General features: G+C 43.4%; 1 protein-coding gene across 2 annotated transcripts; it reads right to left on the bottom strand.

Moving 5' to 3' along the window:
• Positions 1–963: 963 nt before the first annotated feature.
• Positions 964–22017, bottom strand: LOC141270528 (uncharacterized). 2 transcript variants are annotated; one of them, XM_073680564.1, is made up of 7 exons: positions 21942–22017; positions 15756–15895; positions 15450–15629; positions 15254–15377; positions 15073–15170; positions 14784–14874; positions 964–9024 (listed from the first exon to the last, which is right to left on the bottom strand). In XM_073680564.1, the coding sequence occupies exons 2-7, from the start codon at positions 15831–15833 to the stop codon at positions 7772–7774; spliced, it is 1824 nt and encodes a 607-aa protein (XP_073536665.1). In that variant the 5' UTR covers positions 15834–15895; positions 21942–22017; the 3' UTR covers positions 964–7771. The 2 variants fall into 2 exon arrangements, with proteins under 2 accessions (XP_073536665.1, XP_073536666.1); XM_073680565.1 differs by having other exon boundaries at positions 964–9021.
• Positions 22018–25208: the final 3191 nt, after the last annotated feature.

The following is a 25208-nucleotide window of genomic DNA, read 5'->3' as shown; positions in this document are numbered from 1 at the left end:
TCCACAGAAACAAGACACATTGGGATCCTGTTTTTTTGCACATGAAATTAACAACAATGTTTTATTTGTATTATCACTCACTTCACTACCCTTACCGAAGCCAACCTGATCGTTGCTAACAATTGAGGGTAGGTAGTGGGAGAGCCGTGTTGTAATCATTTTTGAGAATATTTTGACGTCTACATTAATTAATGGTATTGGATGAAAATTAGGGCAGGCATTTGGTTCTTTACCATGCTTTGATAACACAATATATATATATGATATGAGCCTCAAGTGATTGAGGGGCAAAGGGGGAGTCTTCTGAGATATTATTGAACACTTTGGCTAAAAATGGTAATAACAGAGGTGCAAACATGTTATAAAATCTATTATTGAATCCATCTGGCCCAGGGCTCTTCCCGATAGGGAATGATTTATTGGCCTGTCCTATCCGTTGTTCAGTGAAAGCTTTGTCTAGTATCTCCTGCTCAGGGGTCTGTAAGGAAGGAAATGCCGTGTCCATAATATATTTGTCAATTTTTGTTTCAAGAATATTAGGTGGCATGTCGTGGTATTTTCCATGAATATTATGTAGTGAGCTATAACAGCAATGAAATGCGTCAGCTATGTCAGTGGGGTTATGACTTTCTGGCCCGGGTGCCCCTTTTATTTTGGATACATATGTCCTTTGCATGCGTGGATGTAACCGCCTTGTCAATGAGAGACCACATTTAGCTGCAAATTTGTAAGAATACCTCCGCATGTGATCTTGGCATTTTGTATACATTTGATCTAGTAAAGACCTTCGCTCCTTTCTTTTTTCAATCAGATCATTTTTATTTAACAAAAGAAAGAAAGACCAACATTTTGCTTTTTTGTAAACAAACTTTGTGACAAAAAAATAATAAAAAGAAATAAAAACCAGTAAACAATACAACCGGTTTACAATGATATAAATCCCAATATCGCTCTATAGTACAATGTTTTGGAATAGTAATTTTACATTTGTACATAAATATCTGAATACTTCCTGACGGCTTATTTTTTCCCAATTGGGACATGAAAAGAAAAAGTATATATCTAAGAAGGGACAATTGTGTGGACTGAGACAATTATTATTTGCTGACATCTTGGGTATAAGGATATAAATTCCTGGTTTACTGTAAGGAAATGGAAAAACGATCCAGTATAGTATTTCTGAGAAGGTTTTCGGCATATATAGTAGTTTTATAGATAGCGAGGTAGTGTATTAGAGTAGCGGACGTTAGTGTTGGAGAGGTCTGTTTTTCTTTTGCAAAAAAAGAATTATTTTCAACGAGTAAATTTTTAGTGAGTGCATTAGGAGACCGTACGTTACAGTATTGGTAACGTCCGTTTTCCTTTTGCAAAAAAAAAAAAGAATTGTTAGCGTTGGGTAAATTTATAGGTAGGGCATTAGTGTAGTGAACGTCACTAATTTTTTTTAGACAAACTTTTTTTTTTTTTTACATCTATTTTTCTTTTAATTTTTTTCTTTGTGTTTCTTCTAAATTTTTACTTTTTCTCTCTACTTTTTTCTAATAAATAGTACCCCTTACACAGGCCCCACACAATACACGTGTAAAACACTGATTACACACACAACCCCCAGCAAGGCGCCCTAGGACCCTGGCAACCCCCACAGCAATTGATTGTTAGAACCCTCCTGTTTGTTTTTTCCACCTTGTGGTTTGCGGTCACGTGACCATCTGCCTTTATATCCCACCTCCGCCCTTTTGGCTGTGCTGGAGTTCAGTGTTTGACTGTTTCTCTAGCCAGGTGCTTCTGTGCCTTTCTCTGTCAGTTCGTTTGGTTCTTCTGGGACCTCTAGTACTTTTTTGTCTGTTTGTCTTTTTGTGTTCTGCAACAACTTCTCTGTTTAGGAGGTGTTCCATTTTTGTCCCAGTCCTTAGTTCTTTTAGGGACCCCTCACCTTATGCTATAGGTCTTTGTTCAGACTAGCCGAGGACTATGGCGGGTCTGTTCGCTAGGAACAGGCAGCCCACTACATCGTAGGGATTCAGCTTAGTTTTACTGTAGGGACAGTTTTCCCTTATCTTTCCTTAGTTCATGTTGCAGATCATAACATTGATCCCATATGGAATGCACCCCCCCGAAAACTATCAGCCCGTAATTCCGGATTTTATCAGCAACTCAGGAATCCAATTTGATGTTACAGGCCTCACTGAAATTGACTTCTTCAAATTCTTTTTCAGCGAGGAAATAATAGATGTTATGGTGGCCCAGACAAATTTATATGCCCATCAATTTTTCGCCCAAAACCCAATGTCATCATACGCCAGATGGACCCCTGTAAATGCAGCAGAGATGATGACATTTTGGGGCATTGTGCTACATATGGGCATAATAAAAAAAAACAGAGCTTCGGCAATACTGGAGTACTGATATTCTCTACAGCACACCGGTATCCCGAATGGCCATGACAAGGACATGATTTGAAGCGATCCAAAAATTTTTGCATTATAATGCGCAGTGTCCTCCCCGAGATGATCCTAACTTTGATCGTCTATACAAAATTCGGCCAGTAGTTGAACACTTCAGCTGAAAATTTGCTGAGGCGTACAACCACCAAAGAGACATCGCTATACATGAATCTCTGGTTCATTTTAAAGGGAGCCTAAAATTCTGACAATACCTGCCCAGGGGCCAGGTACGGAATAAAACTGTACAAGCTGTGTGAAAGTACCTCAGGGTACACCCACAGATTTAGGGTCTACGAAGGGAGGGACACCCAGATTGGCCCCCCAGAATGCCCTCCTGTCCTGGGGGTGAGCGGGAAAATTGTGTGGGAATTGCGGCACCCACTGTTGGATAAGGGTTATCACCTCTACATTGATAACTTTTACACCAGCATCCCACTCTTCAAGACCTTCTTTGTCAGAAGTACAGTTGCATGCGGCACCGTACGAAAAAATCAGAGAGTCCTCCTTAAGCCACTAACTGGGCAACCACTGAGAAGGGGCGAAAGCAAAGCCCAATGCTGTGACAACATGTTGGTGGTCAAGTATAAGGACAAGAGGGATATCCTTATCTTGACCACCATACACCGTGACAACAGCTCCCTTGTCACTGTCCGAGGTACAACAACACAAGTCCCAAAGCCAGATTATATCTTAGACTATAATAAGTCCATGGGGTGTTTAGATCTCTCAGATCAGGTCCTCAAACCATACAATGCCATGCGATAAGCTAAAGTATGGTACAAAAAATTAGGCACTGTACAATGCTTTTGTGCCGTTTAGGTCTGCAGGCAATACGGGGACATTCCTTCAGTTTCAGGAGGCAGTCATCAACCCCCTAGTGTTTGGCACTCAGGAAGTTGAGGGTCCCAGTACTTTTGAAACAGATAGTGCCTGTATCGTCCCATGTCAACATTTTCCAGGAGAGGTTCCCCAAACTGCGAGAAAGGGTAGATCACAAAAACGGTGTAGAGAACGCTCCAAACGGGGAATCCGAAAAGACACAATTTACCATTGTGAAACCTGCCCTGAGAAACCAGGCTTTTGCATTAAGGATTGCTTCAAAGCATACCACAAGTCCACAAATTAATAAAATTTGTTTTTACCCTGTTGACACAACACACTTTTATAATCTGATGTACTCCACACAATTCACACATACCACATTATGAATTCATACACCAGTAAAACCAAAAGCATTATAATCAATAGTATAAAACTATGCCTCTAGATATATTCCTTGAGGGGTGTAGGTTCCAAAATAGGGTCACTTGTGGGGGATTTCCACTGTTTTGGCACATCAGGGGCTCTCCAAACGTGACAAAATGCCCGCAGACCATTCCATCAAAGTCCGCATTCCAAAACGTCACTCCTTCCCTTTCGAGCCCTGCCGTGTGCCTAAATAGTGGTTTTCCTCTACATATCGGGTATCGGCATATTCAGGAGAAATTGCACAACAACTTTTGGGGTCCATTTTCTCCTGTTACCCTTGTGAAAATAAAGAAATTGGGTGAAAAGATAATTTTTGTGGAAAAAAAATATTTTTTTTTATTTTCACAACTCAACATTATAATATTCTGTGAAGCACCTGGGGGTTCAAGGTGCTCACCACACATTTAGATAAGTTCCTTGGATGGTCTAGATTACAAAATGGGGTCAGTTTTGGTGGTTTCTACTGTTTTGGCACATCAAGGGCTTTCCAAACGTGACAAAACCAAAACGCCCGCAGACAATTCCATCACTGTCTGCATTCCAAAACGTCACTCCTTCCCTTTCGAGCCATGCTGTGTGCCCAAATAGTGGTTTTCTTCCACATATGGGGTATCAACCTATTCAGGAGAAATTGCACTTTTAGGGTCCATTTTTTCCTGCTATCCTTGTGATAATAAAAAAACAATTGGCGAAAAGATCATTTTTGTGGAATAAATGTGTTTTTTTTTTTCCACGGCTCTACTGTGAAGCACCTGGGGGTTCAAAATGCTCACTACACATCTAGATAAGTTCATTGCGCGGTCTAGTTTCCAAAATAGGGTCACTTGTGGGGGGTTTTCACTGTTTAGGCACATCAGGGGCTCTCCAAACGAAACATGGCACCGCTCTCAATTCCAGCCAATTTTGCGTTCAAAACGTCAAATGGTGCTCCTTCCCTTCTGCGCCCTGCAGTGCGCCCAAACAGTGGTTTTACCCCACATATGAGGTATCAGCGTACTCAGGAGAAATTGCACAACTTTTGGTGTCCATTTTCTCCTGTTACCCTTGTAAAAATAACAAATTTGGGCCGAAAAGATAATTTTTGAGATTAAAAAGTAAAATGCTCATTTTTTCCTTCCACATTCTATTAATTCTGGTGAAGCACCTGAAGGGTTAATAAACTTCTTGAATGTGGTTTTGAGCACCTTGAGGGGTGCAGTTTTTAGAATGGTGTTACTTTTTGGCATTTTCTAGCATACAGACCACTCAAAGTCACTTCAAATATGATGTGGTCCCTAAAAAAAATGTTTTTTTAAATTTTGTTGTAAAAATGAGAAATCGCTGGTCAACTTTTAACCCTTCTAACTTCATTGCAAAAAAAAAAAAATTGTTTCCAAAATTGTGCTGATGTAAAGTAGACATGTGGGAAATGTTATTCATTAACTATTTTGTGTGACATATCGCTCTGATTTGAGGGCATAAAAATTCAAAATGTAAAAACGTCAAACTTTTTGCCAAATTTCCGTTTTTTTTCCACAAATAAATGCAAGTCATATCGAAGAAATTTTACCACTATCATGAAGTATAACATGTCATGAAAAAACAAACAATCTCAGAATCAGTGAAATCCGTTGTAGCGTTTTAGAGGTATTACCTCATAAAGTGACAGTGGTCAGAATTGAAAAAAAAAAATGCCCTGGTCAGGAAGGTGAAAACAGGCTTCGGGGTGAAGGTGTTAACGTCACCTCCGATGATGATAAGGTCCTCCGCAAAATGTATTAGTTTGTTCAAGTATTGACGGCATGTCTTAATTAAGTCACAATTAGGGAGATAGCAGCTTGCCAAAATGAAAATTTTGGAATAGATCGAGATCTTAACAAACACGAACCTCCTCTCCGTGTCAGACAGTGTTTCTACAATAGTATGCAGCAGTGATCTGTGGCAGCCTATACTCAGCACCTTAGACTTCAAAACAGCATTTTTCTGGGACGCCAAGATGAATAATATCTATTAGTAATCTGAGGTACAGTATATGATCGCCTCTAAAGTGTGACTCCTGAAGAAAGAGAAAATGTACGTGCTGTTTATGCCTACGATAAAACACTTGAGCTCCTTTCTCTGGAACATTAAGTCCTCTGACATTCAATGAACAATAGATAGAAAGATGAAGAGCAGGGAGGAAGTATAGACGGTAGATAGTAACGTCTACCTCTCAGTGTCTAAGAAGTATAGATTATGAATATATCAAACAGTAGGAAATTGTGAAACAAGCAGATCCCAATGCAAGTCCCTAACTGGGGGTTGTCTTTACAGGCGTGAGTCAAACTTTCAGTCCTAGGGTTCTTATTAGGGGGAACCATGGAATATATAGCGAGTAAAGTAATACAGCCTGATATTACAGAAATATAATGTGAATTCAACTTAAATGCCGTTCTAAGATATGAATTGAGACATTCTGTGTAGTGGAAGAGTGGCACCTAAAACTCTGCTTAGATATATATAATTATATGCTTAAAGAAATAAGTAAGCATCGGCAAACTGTCTCTCATCAGGGAAAACAAGATTCATTTCAGGAGCTCATATGATTGGCAGGTTCCTTTCTCGTCTGGGTGCATCACAATAAAGTTCCTGATCGATTGAACGCCTTCTAAGATGTGCTGGAAATCTCTAAGGCAATGGTGGAGCAGGTGGCCAGTCAGATATATGGATTCTTGGAATGTCCAGGACATCACAGAATGGTCTCATGTCATTTTGATCTTTCAAAGTATACAATGTTCCATTTTTTCGGACCTGCAGCTGGAAAGGGTACCACAGAAATACATCAGGCCATTTTCCCAGAGAGCATCAAGTAGTGGTTTCAATAGCCTTCTTTTAGCAAGTGTCATTCAGGATAGATCTGTGTGCAACTGTATGCGTTTTCCATTGAAATCACCGGGACTCAATTCCCCTGCTTTCCTCACAACGGCCTCTTTTACATTGAAAAAAATGTATGTGACAGATCATGTCCCTTGGACGCTCAGGATCTGGGCCATGATTGCCTAATGTACGGTGCTCTCTGTCGATCTCCATCTCCTTATCAATAGGAGCACAAAGAATATTATTGAATAATGTCCATAGTGTTGGCATGATCGCTTGTGCATTGATGCTTTCAGGTATACCCCTTATCTGGATATTAGTGATTTTCTTGATCAACCAAATTAGCCTCTAATCTCTGTACCTTGTCAGTAAGCTGTGACAGGATAGAAGTGAAGGGACATATTTCAGTTTTGTATGTGGTCTCCAGCCTCTGTATATATTGCTCCATCACTTGTTTAGTAGTGATAGATGCAATATGAAATACAAATCAATTATGGCGTTCCCCGTATCAGAATCCCCTGTGGCTCAGGGTGTGGAGTAAATTTCCCTGTGAAGTAAGCACTGCTCATTATGTGGGCTTCGGTGAGTGTACAGGGAGATTTGTGGAGCTGTTTCCTTGTGAGGCCGACATTGAGAGAAGTTGGTGCAGGACTTACAGGCTGGAGCAGTCTGGCATCATGAGGGTTAAGACTGCTCCTTTTTCCAATCTGAGATGAGGCAGTAATGGCTCTGGAGCACGAAGATAAGACTTTCCACAACAAATACTGCATACCATACATGCTTACAGAGGTGGATGACCTCAGATTAACCCTTGATCTCTTGTCTTTCTTTCCAATATTGGACGTAATGCTGTAAATTGTTTATAATTTCTCCACGAACACGGTCTGAAGGGAGTGCTCTCAGTGTGTGAGTTCTCTCGGTGCTATGTCCAGGCCGTGTCCCTCCTGTTGATGTTCAATAAGTTCGAAGGTGGCGTGGTGGAGCAGGATTGTGTGATGTAACAAACTTATGTGAGCCCCGGGAATGGGAGTTGTGACACCAATGGAATGGTGCCAGAATAGGAGGTGCTTATGAGTGTTTTTATTTTAACAAGGCCAAACATGAGGATTGAGAAGAAGTTGTCCTAGTAGTGGACAACCCCTTTAAGAAGATACAATTTTTGGTTAAAAATGAAAAAGGCTTCTCCTCGTGTGACTTCTCTGAAGTTTATTAAGAGTTGATTGTCGTGTAGAACATTTCCCACATTAAGAACATGAAAATGGCTTCTCGCCTGTGTGAGTACTTTGGTGACTAAGAAGTGAGAATTTATTCACAAAACATTTCCCACACTCTGAACAGGAAAAAGACTTCTCCCCTGTGTGAGTTCTCTGGTGCTTAACCAGATCTGATTTCTGGTTAAAACATTTTCCACATTCTGAACAGGAAAAAGGCTTCAACCCTGTATGAGTTCTTTGATGTCTGATAAAACTTGATTTAAATGTAAAACATTTTCCACATCCTGAACAAGAAAATGGCTTCTCTCCTGTGTGGGTTGTCTGGTGGTTATCAAGATGTGATCTTTGTTTAAAACATTTCCCACATTCTGAGCATGTAAAAGGCTTCTCCCCTGTGTGAGTTCTCTGGTGATTGACCAAATCTGATTTCTGGTTAAAACATTTCCCACATTCTGAACATGAAAATGGCTTCTCCCCTGTGTGGGTTCTCTGGTGGATATCAAGAATCGCTTTACGGTTAAAACATTTTCCACATTCTGAACAGGAAAAAGGCTTCTCCCCTGTGTGAGTTATCTGATGTCTGATAAAACTTGATTTAAATGTAAAACATATTCCACATTCTGAACAAGAAAATGCCTTTTCTCCTGTGTGGGTTTTCTGGTGGTTATTAAGATGTGATTTTTGTTTAAAACATTTCCCACATTCTGAGCATGTAAAAGGCTTCTCCCCTGTGTGAGTTCTCTGATGTTTGATGAAACCTGATTTCTCTGTAAAACATTTCCCACATTCTGAGCATGTAAAAGGCTTCTCCCCTGTGTGAGTTCTCTGATGTTTGATGAAACCTGATTTCTCTGTAAAACATTTCCCACATTCTGAGCATGTAAAAGGCTTCTTCTGTGTGTGACTTCTCTGGTGATTAACAAGATTTGATTTCTGGTTAAAACATTTCCCACACTTGAAACAAAAAAATCTATTCTCTGTTGTGTGAATGTTTTGATGTTTAAGAAAAGACTTTTCGAGGGGAAAACTATTTCCATATTCTGAAAGTGAAAATGGCTTTGTTGCTTTAGGAACAGTTTGTTCTTTAATGCTTATTTTGTGACTTTGATTTTCCTTAGTAGTCGGTAATGAATCAGAAGACAGGACCTGTTTCAAAGGATCAGATGACAGATCTTTGCTGTGAAGGGATGATGGTATATCAGGAGTAATGGCATTCACTTCAGTTGTATCCTGTTGAATTAAAGATGTCCGCTGTCCCTCTGATCTCCTGGTACAGTCATCTGCTAAGAATAAAACCAATTATTATTTTTCATTAAAATATCCTCAAATTATATAATCATCTGCTAAGAATAAAACAAATTATTAGTTTTCATTAAAATATCCTCAAATTACATATTTTTTAACATTTCTACTCAAACTGTAAAAATAGCAACTGATGTAAAAATATTGAATTATTCAGCAACAAAATGACCATTCACAGTCTGCTAAAAAACCTCATAAGATGAACCAGTGGAACTGTTTGTTCATCCTGTCTCCCAAATATGGAATAAAAAGCCAAATAATGTTATGTAGGCAAAAATAATACAGTCATATGAAAAAGTTTGGGCACCCCTATTAATCTTAAGCTTAATGTTTTATAAAAATTGGTGTTTTTGCAACAGCTATTTCAGTTTGATATATGTAATAACTGTTGGACACAGTAATGTTTCTGCTTTGAAATGAGGTTTATTGTACTAACAGAAAATGTGCAATCTGCATTCAAACAAAATTTGAAAGGTGCATAAGTATGGGCACCCTTATCATTTTCTTGTTTTAAATACTCCTACCTACTTTTTACTGACTTACTAAAGCACTTTTTTGGTTTTGTAACCTCATGGAGCTTTGAACTTTATAGCCAGGTGTATGCAATCATGAGAAAAGCTACTTAAAGTGGCCACTTGCAAGTTGTTCTCCTGTTTGAATCTCCTCTGAAGAGTGGCATCATGTGCTCCTCAAAACAACTGTCAAATGATCTGAAAACAAAGATTATTCAACATAGTTGTTCAGGGGAAGCATACAAAAAGCTGTCTCAGAGATTTAACCTGTCAGTTTCCACTGTGAGGAACATAGTAAGGAAATGGAAGAACACAGGGACAGTTCTTGTTAAGGCCAGAAGTGGCAGGCCAAGAAAAACATCAGAAAGGCAGAGAAGAAGAATGGTGAGATCAGTCAAGGACAATCCTCAGACCACCTCCAGAGAGCTGCAGCATCAACTTGCTGCAGATGGTGTCACTGTGCATCGGTCAACTATACAAGGCACTTTGCACAAGGAGAAGCTGTATGGGAGAGTGATGCGAAAGAAGCCGTTTCTGCAAGCACGCCACAAACAGAGTTGGCTGAGGTATGCAAAAGCACATTTGGAGAAGCCAATTTCTTTTTGGAAGAAGGTCCTGTGGACTGATGAAATCAAGATTGAATTATTTGGTCATACAAAAAGGCGTTATGCATGGTGGCAAAAAAACACAGCATTCCAAGAAAAACACTTGCTACCCACAGTAAAATTTGGTGGAGGTTCCATCATGCTTTGGGGCTGTGTGGTCAATGCTGTCACTAGGAATCTTGTTAAAGTTGAGGGACGCATGGATTCCACTCAGTATCAGCAGATTCTTGACAATAGTGTTCAAGAATCAGTGATAAATATGAAGTTACAAAGTGGATGGATCTTTCAGCAAGACAATGATCCAAAACACCGCTCCAAATCTACTCAGGCATTCATGCAGAGGAACAACTACAATGTTCTGGAATGGCCATCCCAGTCCCCAGACCTGAATATCATTGAACATCTGTGGGATCATTTGAAGAGGGCTGTCCATGCTCGATGACCATCAAACTTAACTGAACTGGAATTGTTTTGTAAAGAGGAATGGTCAAAAATACCTTCATCCAGGATTCAGGAACTCATTAAAAGCTACAGGAAGCGACTAGAGGCTGTTATTTTTGCAAAAGGAGGATCTACTAACTATTAATGTCACTTTTCTGGTGAGGTGCCCATACTTATGCACCTGTCAAATTTTGTTTGAATGCAGATTGCACATTTTCTGTTAGTACAATGAACCTCATTTCAAGGCAGAAACATTACTGTATCCAACAGTTATTACATATATCAAACTGAAATAGCTGTTGCAAAAACACCAATTTTTATAGAACATTAAGCTTAAGATTAATAGGGGTGCCCAAACTTTTTCATATGACTGTATCTATGAAAACTTCTACTCATCCCACAAAAAACAAGTCCTCACTCAGGTCCATCATCTGTCTGTTTTTCCACTGAGGTTTTCACATTATTAGTAGCTCAAAGGCTTTTGAAAAGCAACTTTGTTTCTATAAATCAATCCAGCAAAATTTGCTCTCCCAAAGGTAAATCTCCCCCTCGTTCTGAGCCTTGCAGTGCGCCCAAACCACATTTAGCATCCATGTATTTGGCATTACTATAGTGAGAAGAACCCACTTAATTCACAGTATGTGTGTGTCTCCTGGAGAACAATCTGGGCACAATGTGATGGGCAATAAAATGGCATATTTGTAATTTTCACTTTGCAACATCCACTGCGTGCTAATTTTTGGAAAGTGACTGCGGAGTCAAAGTAGTAACAACTTCTAAAGATTAATTCATTGAGGGTCATAATTTCCAAAATGGAGTTACTATATGGGGATTTCTACTGCTCTGATTTTCTGACATTTTGTGTGGTGTGTCCCATCTCCTCTGGGACCTGCTCCTGCTACGTCTGCTTCTGTCACCAGGTACCGCCTTATTCATTCTACAGGTGGCGCTGGTGATGGAGGAGACGTTGGAACCAGAAGCTCTGAGAGGCGCAGGCGCTGTCCAGCCACTTAGATTAGTTAGCCTGGAACCAGTAATGCCATCCAGTCTGGCAGTATGGGTGTGTGTGCTGTCCAGCTGGAGTAATCTGCTCCCTGCTTCAGCCATTTGGAGAGCACCGCACCCCACTAAAGCTAGAAGCATATTGCCGGAAGCAGCCAGATACAGCCTTGTTCTCCTCTGGTTCAGTCCTCTGTGCTCAGCTCCCGGCTTGTGTATTTGTTTCCCATTGTGACCCCGGCCTGTTTACTGACTACTCTCGGTAATTCTGATTTTGTATTTTCTCTGACCTTCTTGGTCTGACCCGACTACCTGCCTATTCTTCCCATCTCATTCCACAGAACTGCAAGTAACACTATGGCCGAAGCCTAGGAGTCTCTCTGTAAGTCCAGATCCATAAGGAGGGGTTAAAGGGTAATGGGCAAAACTGTGACTATAGATAATAACACACTGACTGAAATGATGAAGCTGAAAGTCTTCTTCAGTAAAAAAAAAGCTTCAGTCTGTAACTACCAGGTAGTTACAGACTCGCATAAGTGAGGCAGGCCGATCCCGATACAAATAAACTATCATAAAAAATACAAGAATACAAATATATGTTACATCCCCAACACCAACGTATGTTTGGGAGAAGAACTCCAACATTAAACCGGAGTTGTACTCATTTGTGGTGAACCAGTGGAGCTACGATGAGTGCTGACCAGAAGAGTAGAGAAAGTATTAGTGCCCCCATTTCAGGAGAGATTGTGCAGTAATCTGAATTCCTTAGGATCTAAAGCATAATGTAATTTATGACGTTGAGTGAATCCATGAAACCAGGGCTCGAGCCATGCCAACACATCTCCTGCAGGCGTGAATAAATGTTCATTACAGCTGTCAACTAAGCACAGCTTAGAGATACAGTTGTGCTCTAAAGTTTACATACCCCGGCAGATTTTTTGCTTTATTGGCGTCGTTTCAGAGAAAATGAATGATAACAAAAGACATTTTTTCCACTCATGGTTATTGGTTGGGTGAACCATTTATTGTCAAACTGCTGTTTTTTCTCTTTTTAAATCTTAATGACAACCAAAAACATCCAAATGACCCTGATCAAAAGTTCACATACCCCAGTTCTTAATACCGTGTATTGCCCCCTTTAACATCAATGACAGCTAGAAGTATTTTGTGGTAGTTGTGGATAAGGTTCTTTATTTTCTCAGATGGTAAAGCTGCCCATTCTTCTTGGCAAAAAGCCTCCAGCTCCTGTAAATTCCTGGGCTGTCTAGCATGAACTGCGCGCTTGAGATCTCCCCAGAGTGGCTCAATGATATTGAGGTCAGCAGACTGAGATGGCCACTCCAGAACCTTCACTTTGTTCTGCTGTAGCCAATGACAGGTCGACTTGGCCTTGTGTTTTGGATCGTTGTCATGTTGGAACGTCCAAGTACGTCCCATGCGCACCTTCTGGGCTGATGAGTGCAAATTTGCCTCCAGTATTTGCTGATAATGTGCTACATTCATCTTTCCTTCAACTTTTACCAAGTTTCCTGTGCCTTTGTAGCTCACACATCCCCAAAACATCAGCGATCCACCTCCGTGCTTTACAGTAGGAATGGTGTTCCTTTCATCATAGGCCTTGTTGACCTCTCTCCTAATGTAACGTTTATGGTTGTGGCCAAAAAGTTCAATTTTTGTCTCATCACTCCAAATTACCTTGTTCCAGAAGTTTTGAGGCTTGTCTCTGTACTGTTTGGCGCATTGTAGGCGAGATACTTAGTGGCATTTGCGCAGTAATGGCTTTCTTCTGGCGACTCGACCATGCAGCCCATTTTTCTTCAAGTGCCTCCTTATTGTGCATCTTGAAACAGCCATACCGCTAGTTTTCAGAGAGTCCTGAATTTTAGCTGATGTTCTTTGTGGGTTTTTCTTTGCAACCCAAACTATTTTCCTGGCAGTTGTGGCTGAAATCTTTCTTGACCTAACTGATCGTGGTTTGGTTTTTACAGAGCCCCTGATTTTTCATTTGTTAATCACAGTTTGAACGCTGCTGACTGGCATTATCAATTCCTTGGATATCTTTTTGTATCCCTTTCCTGTGTTATACAGTTCAACTACCTTTTCCCGTAGATCCGTTGACAATTCTTTTGCTTTCCCCATGACTCACAATCCAGAATCGGCAGTGGCTGGATGAAAGATGCAAGAGTCTATCTGAATCCCAGAAACTCACTCAGCTTTTATGCACACACACTGATTACAAGCAAACAGGTCACAGGTGAGGATGTTACCTTTAGTAGCCATTCAAACCCATTTGTGTCAAATTCTGAGCATGTTATCAGGCCAAAATCACCAGGGTATGTGGACTTTTGATCAGGGTCATTTGGATGTTTTTGGTTGTCATTAAGATTTAAAAAGAGAAAACACACTAGTTTGGCGTCACCCAACCAATAATCATGAGTGGAGAAAAAGTTTATTGTTATCATTCATATTCTCTGAAACAAGGCCAAGAAAGCAAAAATTCTGCCGGGGTATGTAGACTTTTCAGCACAACTGTATATCATGGCACAGATGTCATGTTTTTTGTATACTTTATCGTAATCCAGTTTGAAGTTAGTCGGTTTTAAAATAGATTGAAAAGTTAGAATAAAGGGAAACTCTGTTGTTATTGTACAGAAATTCACGCTTAGCCCTCACTGCACATTTAATATTGTCGATCATAAAAGAGAAGTTTGGCCAGAAAGACTTGACCTGGTCTTGTAGGGACCATATAAGCACATTCAGCAGCACAGAAGGGAGAGAAGGTAGATTCATCCAATAAGATATCAGGGTCCTAGGAAGCCAACAGCATCATTACCCTCTGCTTTCTCTTACAGGCCCATCATAATATTTTTCTTCAAGTAATTTTCTAACTTGTCAGCATATTCTAAGTACGCTATCATTTAGCTTTGTAATTTACAGATCTGGGCAGGTAAGAGTCTAATCATAGGGGGTAGGTGTATCCTTCAGGTTTTAAGGTCTCTAAAAAAGGGTTTTCAATGCCCATATTCATTTGAACAGTTTTGGGTGGAGGAGAATGTTGTGGTCTAGAGGCAAAATGATGATCACATGATTGTGATACGGCCAGACTACAATACCGAAAAAACAGCCACAGCTGGTGACAGTGAAAAATCTGTGACTTCTCTGCATTTAGTGGTTACTACTCACCTGGGTAGTTATATGTAGGAATCTCCTCTTTACACCACTCATCACCCCTCACATATGTCTCTGTAGTATTAATATGGGTCAGATCTTCACCCTGAAATAAATATTGTAAAAGTCACAGACAGATGGAGGAGTCACATCTATGATCAGCTCTAATCCTGCCATCTCCACCGTTATCATTACACAAGTATAAAACATATAATACTGGTGGATAAAACAAGACTGAACACAAGACCTTCACGGCCGTCTACACATCATAGGGGAGATCTCATGACATCATCTGTTCATATACCTGATTATCCTGAGGAACATTGGGATCTTCTTGTTTACAGTCCTGTGGAAGAAGAGGATGGGGACATCTCTCTGGTGTTGTCCTCTTACTGGATAAAACTGGAGGAAACACATACAGGGACTGAATTCATTCTTTACATACAGATAATTATAGGCCATGTGTATTTAGTCCTGTCTATTACCTGGTGATGTGACGGCTTGGGGAACCTCCATCATGATGTCCTTGTACACATCTTTATGTTCTTCTAAATACTCCCACTCCTCCATGGAGAAATAGACAGCAACATCCTGACATCTTATAGGAACCTGACACATACAATGATACCGTCACCCCCGATCCCTTCATAGCGTTACTGTATAATGTCCCAGCAGTGTCACCTCTCCAGTCAGCAGCTCAATCATCTTGTAGGTGAGGTCTAGGACTTTCTGGTCATTGATGTCCTCATGTATCAGGGGGTGAGGTGGAGGCCCCGTGATTGGGCTCAGGGGTCTTTCCCATCCCTCAGACACAGGGTCCTGACAGCGATCACTAGAGGTCTTCTTCAGTACTATGTAATCCTGTTTATGGAGAGACACATTAATAAATCTCACTACAGACATTTCCAGAGTCCTCACCTCTCCAGTTCTGTCCATCTATTATTTCCACAGATAATGATGTAATGTGACGTCATCAGAATCTCTCACCTCTCCAGTAAGTCGGAAGAGGATCTCTAGGGTGACATGTAACATCCTCTCTGTCATCTTGTCTCTGCCCATATCCATCTTTGATGGATAAATCAGGAAAATTCTCTTAAACAGAAGATCTCCACTGAGAGGATCCAATACTGTAGAGATAAGATGATGAGCCGATGTAACATCATAAAAATCCTGTGTAATAATACAATTACTGCAAATAATATGGGAAACATATGAGATTTATTATTTTACAGTATTTAGTTTTCTTCTTTACATCTAGTAATAAAACCTATATATTTTAGGCTACAAACAACAAGCAGTTTCTTCCTCGGAGTAAGCAGCTGAATACGTTTCTCATAAGACTCATTGTCCATAACGCTAATTCTTGTCTCATTTACCGACACTGGAATCAGTACTGGATCCCACATTCCTCTATTTCTCCTCATCTAGTGAGGAAAGACCCTCAACAAGGCGCCTTTGGACCTAGGCAACCCCTACCACTATCAATCCCATATGGCCTGCGCCCCCCCGAAAATGATCAGCCTGTTATTCTGGATTTCATCGGAAGGTCAGGAATCCAATTTGATGTTTCAGGCCTCACTAAAATATACTTTTTAAAATTCTTTTTCAGTGAGGAAACAGTAAATCTTATGGTGGCCCAGACAAATTTGTATGCCCATCAATTTTTTACCCAATATCCCACGTCATCGTACGCCACTTTTGAGGCATTGTGCTGCATATGGGCATTATTAGAAAAGCAGAGATTAGGCAATACTGGACTACTGATATACTCTACAGCGCGGTATTGTGTTTGGCCATGACAAAAATGTTTGCATTAGGCCCCGGCTCCACTATCAGTATTCGGTCAGTATTTTTCCTCAGGAGTGGGAGCCAAAGCCAGGCGAGGGACAATCAGGGAAAAGGTATAATAGAAACAAGTCACCAATTCTACATTTATCACCCACTCCTGGTTTTGGCTCTCACTCCTGAGAAAAAATACAGATTGAATACTGACCAAATACTGATAGTGCGGCCGTGGCCTTATAGTGATAATGCGCTGTGTCCTCCCAATACGATCCCAAATTTGATAGTCTATACAAAATTTGGCCAGTAGTTGAAAACTTCAGCAGAAAATTTGCTGAGACGTACAACCGCCAAAGAGACATCTCTATAGATGAATCTCTGGTTCATTTCAAAGAGAGGTTAAAATTCCGACAATACCTGCCCAGTAAGAGGGCAGAATTCAACTGTACAAGCTGTGCGAGAGTACCTCAGGAAACACCCACAGATTTATAGTCTAGGAAGGGAAGAACACCAAATTAACCCCCCTGAATGCCCACCTGTCCTGGGGCTGAGTGGGAAAATTGTGTTGGAATTGCTGCACCCACTGATGGATAAGGGTTATAACCTCTACATTAATAATTTTTACACCAGCATTCCACTCTTCAAGAACCTTTCTGTCACAGGTACAGTTGCATGCGGCACCGTGCGGAAAAAATCAGAGAGGCCTCTCTAAGCGCTTAAATTAGGAAACTGCTGAGAAAGGGAGAAATTATTAAAGTACCGTATATACTCGAGTATAAGCCAACCCGAGTATAAGCCGAGGTACTTAATTTTACTTAAGACTACTGATGATATAGTAGGAAAAAGAATTATATAGGGGTAGTGTATACCTGTTGTACTATGGCTACGGGTGATGGACTCCATCGGTGGGCGCACGTTCACCCCAACGCATGTTTCGGCCGAACCTTCATCAGGGGCAGTGCATAAGTGGAGGGAAAAGCTATTTAAAGGCAAGTCCACCCAAAAAAAACACATTCAAGAAGTTTATTAACCCTTCAGGTGCTTCATGGGATTTTTTGTAATGTGAAAGAGAACAATGGACATTTAACTTTTTTCACAAAAATGTTAATTTAGACACATTTTTTTTATTTTTACAAGGGTAACAGGAAAAAAATGGACCCCAAAATTTGTTGTGCAATTTTTCCTGAGCACACAGATACCCCATATGTAGGGGAAAACCACTGTTTAGGCACATGGCAGGGCTCGGTAAGGTAGGAGCGCCATTTGACTTTTTGAATGTAAAATTTGCTTGAATAATTAGCGGACCCATGTCGCGTTTGGGGAGTCCCTGATGTGCCTAAACAGTGGAAACCCCCCCACAAGTGACCCCATTTTGGGATCTAGACCACCTTAAAGAACTTATCTAGATGTGTGGTGATCACCTTGACCCCCAGGTGCTTCACAGGAGTTTATAACGTAGAGCCATGAAAATAAAAAAAATTCTAACTTTTTCCACAAAAATGATCTTTTAGCCCCAAATTTTTTATTATCACAAGGGTAAGAGAAGAAAATGGACCCCAAAAATTGTTGTGCAATTTCTCCTAAGTAAACTGATACCCGATATGTGGGGAAAAAGCACTGTTTGAGCGCACGGTAGGGTTCAGAAGGGAAGGAGCACTGTGCGACTTTTGAATGCAAAATTGGCTGGAATCGAGAACGGATGCCATGTTGCGTTTGGAGAGCCCCTGATGTACCTAAACAGTGGAAACCCCCCACAAGTGACCTCATTTTGGAAACTACACCCCTATCAAGGGGTATAGTGAACACTTTGAACCCAGAGGTACATCACAGAATTTGATCACATTAGGTAATCATATTGAATATGTTGTCATTAGTTTTAAGTGCAAGTGCTCGCTACTTGAGTTTGCATCAGGTACTCTTGTATGCACCAAGTATCGCGGGTGCTTGAGTGACATGCTCGAGTCCTCACCTTGCATGTTTCACGGTTGTTAGACATTCAAAAAAAACCTGCGGGATTACTCATGTATGGCAGGCAATCCCCACGTGTTTTTTTGGGCTGTATAACAGCCGCAAAACACGCGGGGCGGGGACTCAAGCATGTCACTCGAGCACCCACTATACTCGGTGCATACCGGAGCACCCGATGCAAACTCAAGTGGCGAGCAGTAGTGCTCAACACTAGTCGCCATATCGTCATCATTTTTTTTCCTTACTTTTGAAAAATTCCCAATACAACCCTAACTCTAACTGTAACCCTAATCCTAACCGTAACCCTAATCCTAACCCTAACCCTAACCCTATCCCGAGGGATCCTTTTACAGTAATGAGGTAGCAAAGTTACTCTGGACTCCGTCTGGCCTCTGTTTAGAGGTATCCTTTTTTTTCAGAGGTTCACAAAACTGTGGCCAACAGCACTTTTATGCACGCCAAATAAAAAAAATGGACAACGTGGGATCACAGGCAAGACTGCGTCCACCTATAGCAAAATTACGTCCGAGTGTGTGCAGTAGCATTTTTCAGCGAATGAGAGATACTACTGCACATGCGTTAGCCGCAGCCATTTTGGGGGGAATGTAAATTTCACTTTGTGACACAAATTACACAGTCAGTATGTAAAATAGTAGGCAAGTCACTGAAAGCAGTGACCTGTCACAAGGCAGAGATAGGCATACATGAATACATAATGAGAGCACCAGAGCACATGCATGTCATTATGTCAGAAATGAAAGTAGAGATTATAAAAGAACCGCTGGACAGATTTCATCAACAAAGGTATCATTTTACACAGTATACGGGCGCCCACCTGACAGTGTATGTGGTTTACTAAGCACAATCCTGCTGACAGGTGCGCTTTAAGTTTCTATTACTTGTGTTATCCCAACTTTTTCTTGGTCTCTTGGTTAAGTATGAAGGAGTGTCCATCTCTTCCGTTTTTCTAAAAATGATTGTGTGGAATCCAAAATGTTCTGTCGATAACCTTTTTCCCTGAATCTGGTGTTCATGTCTATTGCCTGTATATTAAAATCTGTGACATCAGAGAAGTTCCTTCTCAACCGTAAAAATTGGCCCTTGGGTTTTCATTTTTTATGGGGACGGAGTGGTGGCAATCCTACATCAATTGTTTATTACTGCTTGTTGGTTTATGGTAGAGGAGTGTCCCTAGGGTCCCATGCATATCTTTCTTTATTAGTACATCCAGGAAAGGCAACTGGTTATAACTAAACTCCGGTGTAAATCTACTCAACTCTATTGATTTCCCTGACAAATTCAAGAAATTGTTAACTCGTCCCTGACGAGATGATAAAAATGTCATCCATATATCTATACCATACCTAAATATACCTTACTCCTCTGATACCATCCTCATGCAGTATATTACTGTACAAAGCCTCGATATCTAGTAATGCCTGCTCTCCTACATGCCTGTATACATGCTCGAGGGTATACATGTAGGGGAGCAGTAAAAGGTAAAACCACTGTCCAGTGGGATTATTTCAACTGCAGGACCTCAGGCGGTACTGTGGGAACATTACATTGTGTGGGGGCATCATACATACTGCATAAGGGGCATAATGGGGGCATCATACATCCTGCATAAGGGGCATAATGGGGACATTACACTGTGTGGGGGCATCATACATACTGCATAAGGGGCATAATAGGGGCATTACACTATGTGGGGGCATCATACATCCTGCATAAGGGGCATAATGGGGGCATTACACTGTGTGGGGGCATCATACATACTGCATAAGGCGCATAATGGGGGCATTACACTGTGTGGGGCATCATACATACTGCATAAGGGGCATAATGGGGGCATTACACTGTGTGGGGCATCATACATACTGCATAAGGGGCATAATGGGGGCATTACACTGTGTGTGGGCATCATACATCCTGCATAAGGGGCATAATGGGGGCATCATACATATTGCATAAGGGGCATAATGGGGGCATTACACTGGGTGGGGGGCATCATACATCCTGCACAAGGGGCATAATGGGGGCATTACACTGTGGGGGCATCACACATCCTGCATAAGGGGCATAATGGGGGCATTACACTGTGTGGGGGCATCATACATTGTGCTTAAGGGGCATAATGGGGGCATTACACTGTGTGGGGACATCATACATACTGCATAAGGGGCATAATGGGGGCATTACACTGTGTGGGGGGCATCACACTGTGGGGGCATCATACATACTGTATAAGGGGCATCATACATACTGCATAAGGGGGCATTACACTGTGTGGAGGCATCATACATAGTGCATAAGGGGCATAATGGGGGCATTACACTGTGTGGGGGCATCATACATCCTGCATAAGAGGCATAATGGGGGCATTACACTGTGTGGGGGCATCATACATACTGCATAAGGGGCATAACACTGTGGGGGGCATCATACATACTACATAAGGGGCATAATGGGGGCATTACAATGTGTGTGGGGCATCATACATACTGTATAAGGGGCATTACACTGTGGGGGCATCATACATACTGCATAAGGGGGCATAATGGGAGCATTACACTGTGTGGGGGCATCATACATCCTGCATAAGGGGCATAATGGGGGCATTACACTGTGTGGGGGCATCATACATACTGCATAAGGGGCATAACACTGTGGGGGGCATCATACATACTACATAAGGGGCATAATGGGGGCATTACACTGTGTGGGGCATCATACATACTGTATAAGGGGCATTACACTGTGGGGGCATCATACATACCACATAAGGGGGCATCATACATCCTGCATAAGGGGCATAATGGGGGCATTACACAGTGTGGGGACATCATACATCCTGCATAAGGGGCATAATGGGGGCATTACACTGTGTGGGGGCATCATACATACTACATAAGGGGCATAATGGGGGAATTACACAGTGTGTGAGGCATCATACATACTGTATAAGGGGCATTACACTGTGGGGGCATCATACATACTGCATAAGGGGCATAATGGGGGCATCATACATCCTGCATAAGGGGCATAATGGGGGCATTACACTGTGTGGGGCATCATACATCCTGCATAAGGGGCATAATGGGGGCATTGCACTGTGTGGGGGCATCATACATCCCGCATAAGGGGCATAATGGGGGCATTGCACTGTGTGGGGGCATCATACATCCTGCATAAGGGGCATAATGGGGGCATTACACTGTGGGGCCAGTAAAGGGGCCCTGTACTATGAGAACAATACGTTTCCTCCCTTCCTGTCTCCATAGTTGGGTCGTATGTATCTATTACAGGAAACAGAACAAAAACCTTATGATTCTTATAAAGAGGCAACACAAGACCCCAAAAGAGTCTCCGTGCTGAAGGGGTTAATGCCCCCTGCGCCCAGTAATGGGGGTCTCCACATACCTCCACCTGCAGAGCCGCCACCACATATATGGCTGTTCTGTGCACACAGGAGCTGTGATGAGGTCACAGGAGGGGAGGAGTCAGGGGTCACATGATCAGGGGCCTCAGTGGATGCAGGACTCTGCTGTGCTGGTTATCATGGTGCTGGATGAGCTGAAGTTTATGTGTGGGGTCAGGAGGGGTTTACAGTGTGGATGTAGCAGAGCCGTGTGTGTACGAGGTGTACGGAGCGGCGTGTGTACGAGGTGTACGGAGCGGAGCGGCGTGTGTACGAGGTGTACGGAGCGGAGCGGCGTGTGTACGAGGTGTACGGAGCGGTGCCGCGTGTGTACGAGGTGTACGGAGCAGAGCCGCGTGCGTACGGAGCGGAGCGGCGTGCGTACGAGGTGTACGGAGCGGAGCGGCGTGCGTACGAGGTGTACGGAGCGGAGCGGCGTGCGTACGGGGTGTACGGAGCGGAGCGGCGTGCGTACGGGGTGTACGGAGCGGAGCGGCGTGCGTACGGGGTGTGCGGAGCGGAGCCGCGTGCGTACGGGGTGTGCGGAGCGGAGCCGCGTGCGTACGAGGTGTGCGGAGCGAAGCTGCGTGCGTACGAGGTGTGCGGAGCGGAGCCGCGTACGTACGAGGTGTGCGTAGCGGAGCCGCGTGCGTACGAGGTGTACGGAGCGGAGTCGCGTGTTTACGAGGTGTACGAAGCAGAGCCGCGTGTGTGCGAGGTGTACGGAGCAAATAACAAACTGGGAGGAAAATAATGGCCTGGGAGAGTATGTATTTACAAAATGGGTAGAACCCCAAAAGAGACTCTTCTCTAACAAGCCATAAAACTTAGCTTTTATTTTATATTTGATTAAAAACGCCTAGGGTTATATAAAACTTTGTCCCTAATCTGCCTTTAGTATTTTATAGTGGTATCCGTATTTCTACACACACTTAGCAGCACCCGGGTGCCTTCATTCAAGTGGCAGAATAGGACAAACTGTACTCATAGCACAAGTTTCCCCCTTGGAACAAAGTTTCATATACCCCTAGACGTTTTTAATCAAATATGAAATAAAAGTTTTCTGGCTTGTTAGATAGGGGTCTCTTTAGGGGTTCTCCCACGTGCTTGTGTAAGGTGGGGACGGAACACTGGGAGAAATAGTGGAGGTTGTGAACAGAAAGCGGAAGAACATAGTTAATAAAGTCATGCACTGAACAGAACCGGGAGAAAATCAGGTCTAGTGTATTTCCATCTTCAGGTGTAGGAGAGTTAGTAATCTGGGAAAGATTTTATATACTGTAAGATGGCCGCCAGTCAGGTCCTTGAGGGGAGATATGTATCACCCAGGTTGGTAGCTTTGGTGATGTAAAACCGGGAAAGAATGCTCCAGCGCGTTTAGTGCTGAGAGGGTTAATAGGGCGTGTCAGGGCCGTTTTTTACGAACAGTCATAAGAGACGGGTGGAATTGGCTGCTCACATATCCCTACCTCAGGGTGTGTGTATAAAATGGAGAGTGTTTCATTCTGTGGCTGGAGGTGTGGAGACCTCAAGCGTGACTGGACGTGACTGGACGTGACTGGACGTGACTGGACGTGACTGGACTGGACGTGACTGGACGTGACTGGACGTGACTGGACTGGACGTGACTGGACTGGACGTGACTGGACTGGACGTGACTGGACTGGACTGGACGTGACGTGACTGGACTGGACGTGACTGGACTGGACTGGACGTGACTGGACTGGACGTGACTGGACTGGACGTGACTGGACTGGACTGGACTGGACGTGACTGGACGTGACTGGACTGGACGTGACTGGACGTGACTGGACGTGACTGGACTGGACGTGACTGGACTGGACGTGACTGGACTGGACGTGACTGGACTGGACTGGACGTGACTGGACTGGACGTGACTGGACTGGACTGGACGTGACTGGACGTGACTGGACTGGACGTGACTGGACTGGACTGGACTGGACTGGACTGGACTGAACGTGACTGGACTGGACTGGACTGGACTGGACGTGACTGGACTGGACGTGACTGGACTGGACTGGACGTGACTGGACTGGACGTGACTGGACTGGACTGGACTGGACTGGACGTGACGTGACGTGACTGGACTGGACTGGACTGGACTGGACTGGACTGGACGTGACGTGACTGGACTGGACGTGACTGGACTGGACGTGACTGGACTGGACTGGACTGGACTGGACGTGACTGGACTGGACGTGACTGGACTGGACTGGACGTGACTGGACTGGACTGGACTGGACTGGACTGGACGTGACGTGACTGGACTGGACGTGACTGGACTGGACTGGACTGGACTGGACTGGACGTGACGTGACTGGACTGGACGTGACTGGACTGGACGTGACTGGACTGGACGTGACTGGACTGGACTGGACGTGACTGGACTGGACTGGACTGGACGTGACTGGACTGGACGTGACTGGACTGGACGTGACTGGACTGGACGTGACTGGACTGGACTGGACTGGACTGGACTGGACGTGACTGGACGTGACTGGACTGGACGTGACTGGACTGGACGTGACTGGACTGGACTGGACGTGACTGGACTGGACGTGACTGGACTGGACTGGACGTGACGTGACTGGACTGGACGTGACTGGACTGGACTGGACGTGACTGGACTGGACGTGACTGGACTGGACGTGACTGGACTGGACGTGACTGGACTGGACGTGACTGGACTGGACGTGACTGGACTGGACGTGACTGGACTGGACGTGACGTGACTGGACTGGACGTGACTGGACTGGACGTGACTGGACGTGACTGGACTGGACGTGACTGGACTGGACTGGACGTGACTGGACTGGACGTGACTGGACTGGACTGGACGTGACTGGACGTGACTGGACTGGACGTGACTGGACTGGACTGGACGTGACTGGACTGGACGTGACTGGACTGGACGTGACTGGACTGGACTGGACTGGACGTGACTGGACGTGACTGGACGTGACTGGACGGGACTGGACTGGACTGGACTGGACGTGACTGGACTGGACGTGACTGGACTGGACGTGACTGGACTGGACTGGACTGGACGTGACTGGACTGGACGTGACGTGACTGGACTGGACGTGACTGGACTGGACGTGACTGGACTGGACGTGACTGGACGTGACTGGACTGGACGTGACTGGACTGGACTGGACGTGACTGGACTGGACGTGACTGGACTGGACTGGACGTGACTGGACGTGACTGGACTGGACTGGACGTGACTGGACTGGACGTGACGTGAC

This window comes from Phyllobates terribilis, unplaced genomic scaffold (genome assembly GCF_046119375.1).
Source record: "Phyllobates terribilis strain yellow unplaced genomic scaffold, ASM4611937v1 Scaffold_5__5_contigs__length_657084704, whole genome shotgun sequence".
Lineage (NCBI taxonomy): Eukaryota > Metazoa > Chordata > Amphibia > Anura > Dendrobatidae > Phyllobates > Phyllobates terribilis.
This window is presented reverse-complemented; position numbering and strand designations above follow the sequence as displayed.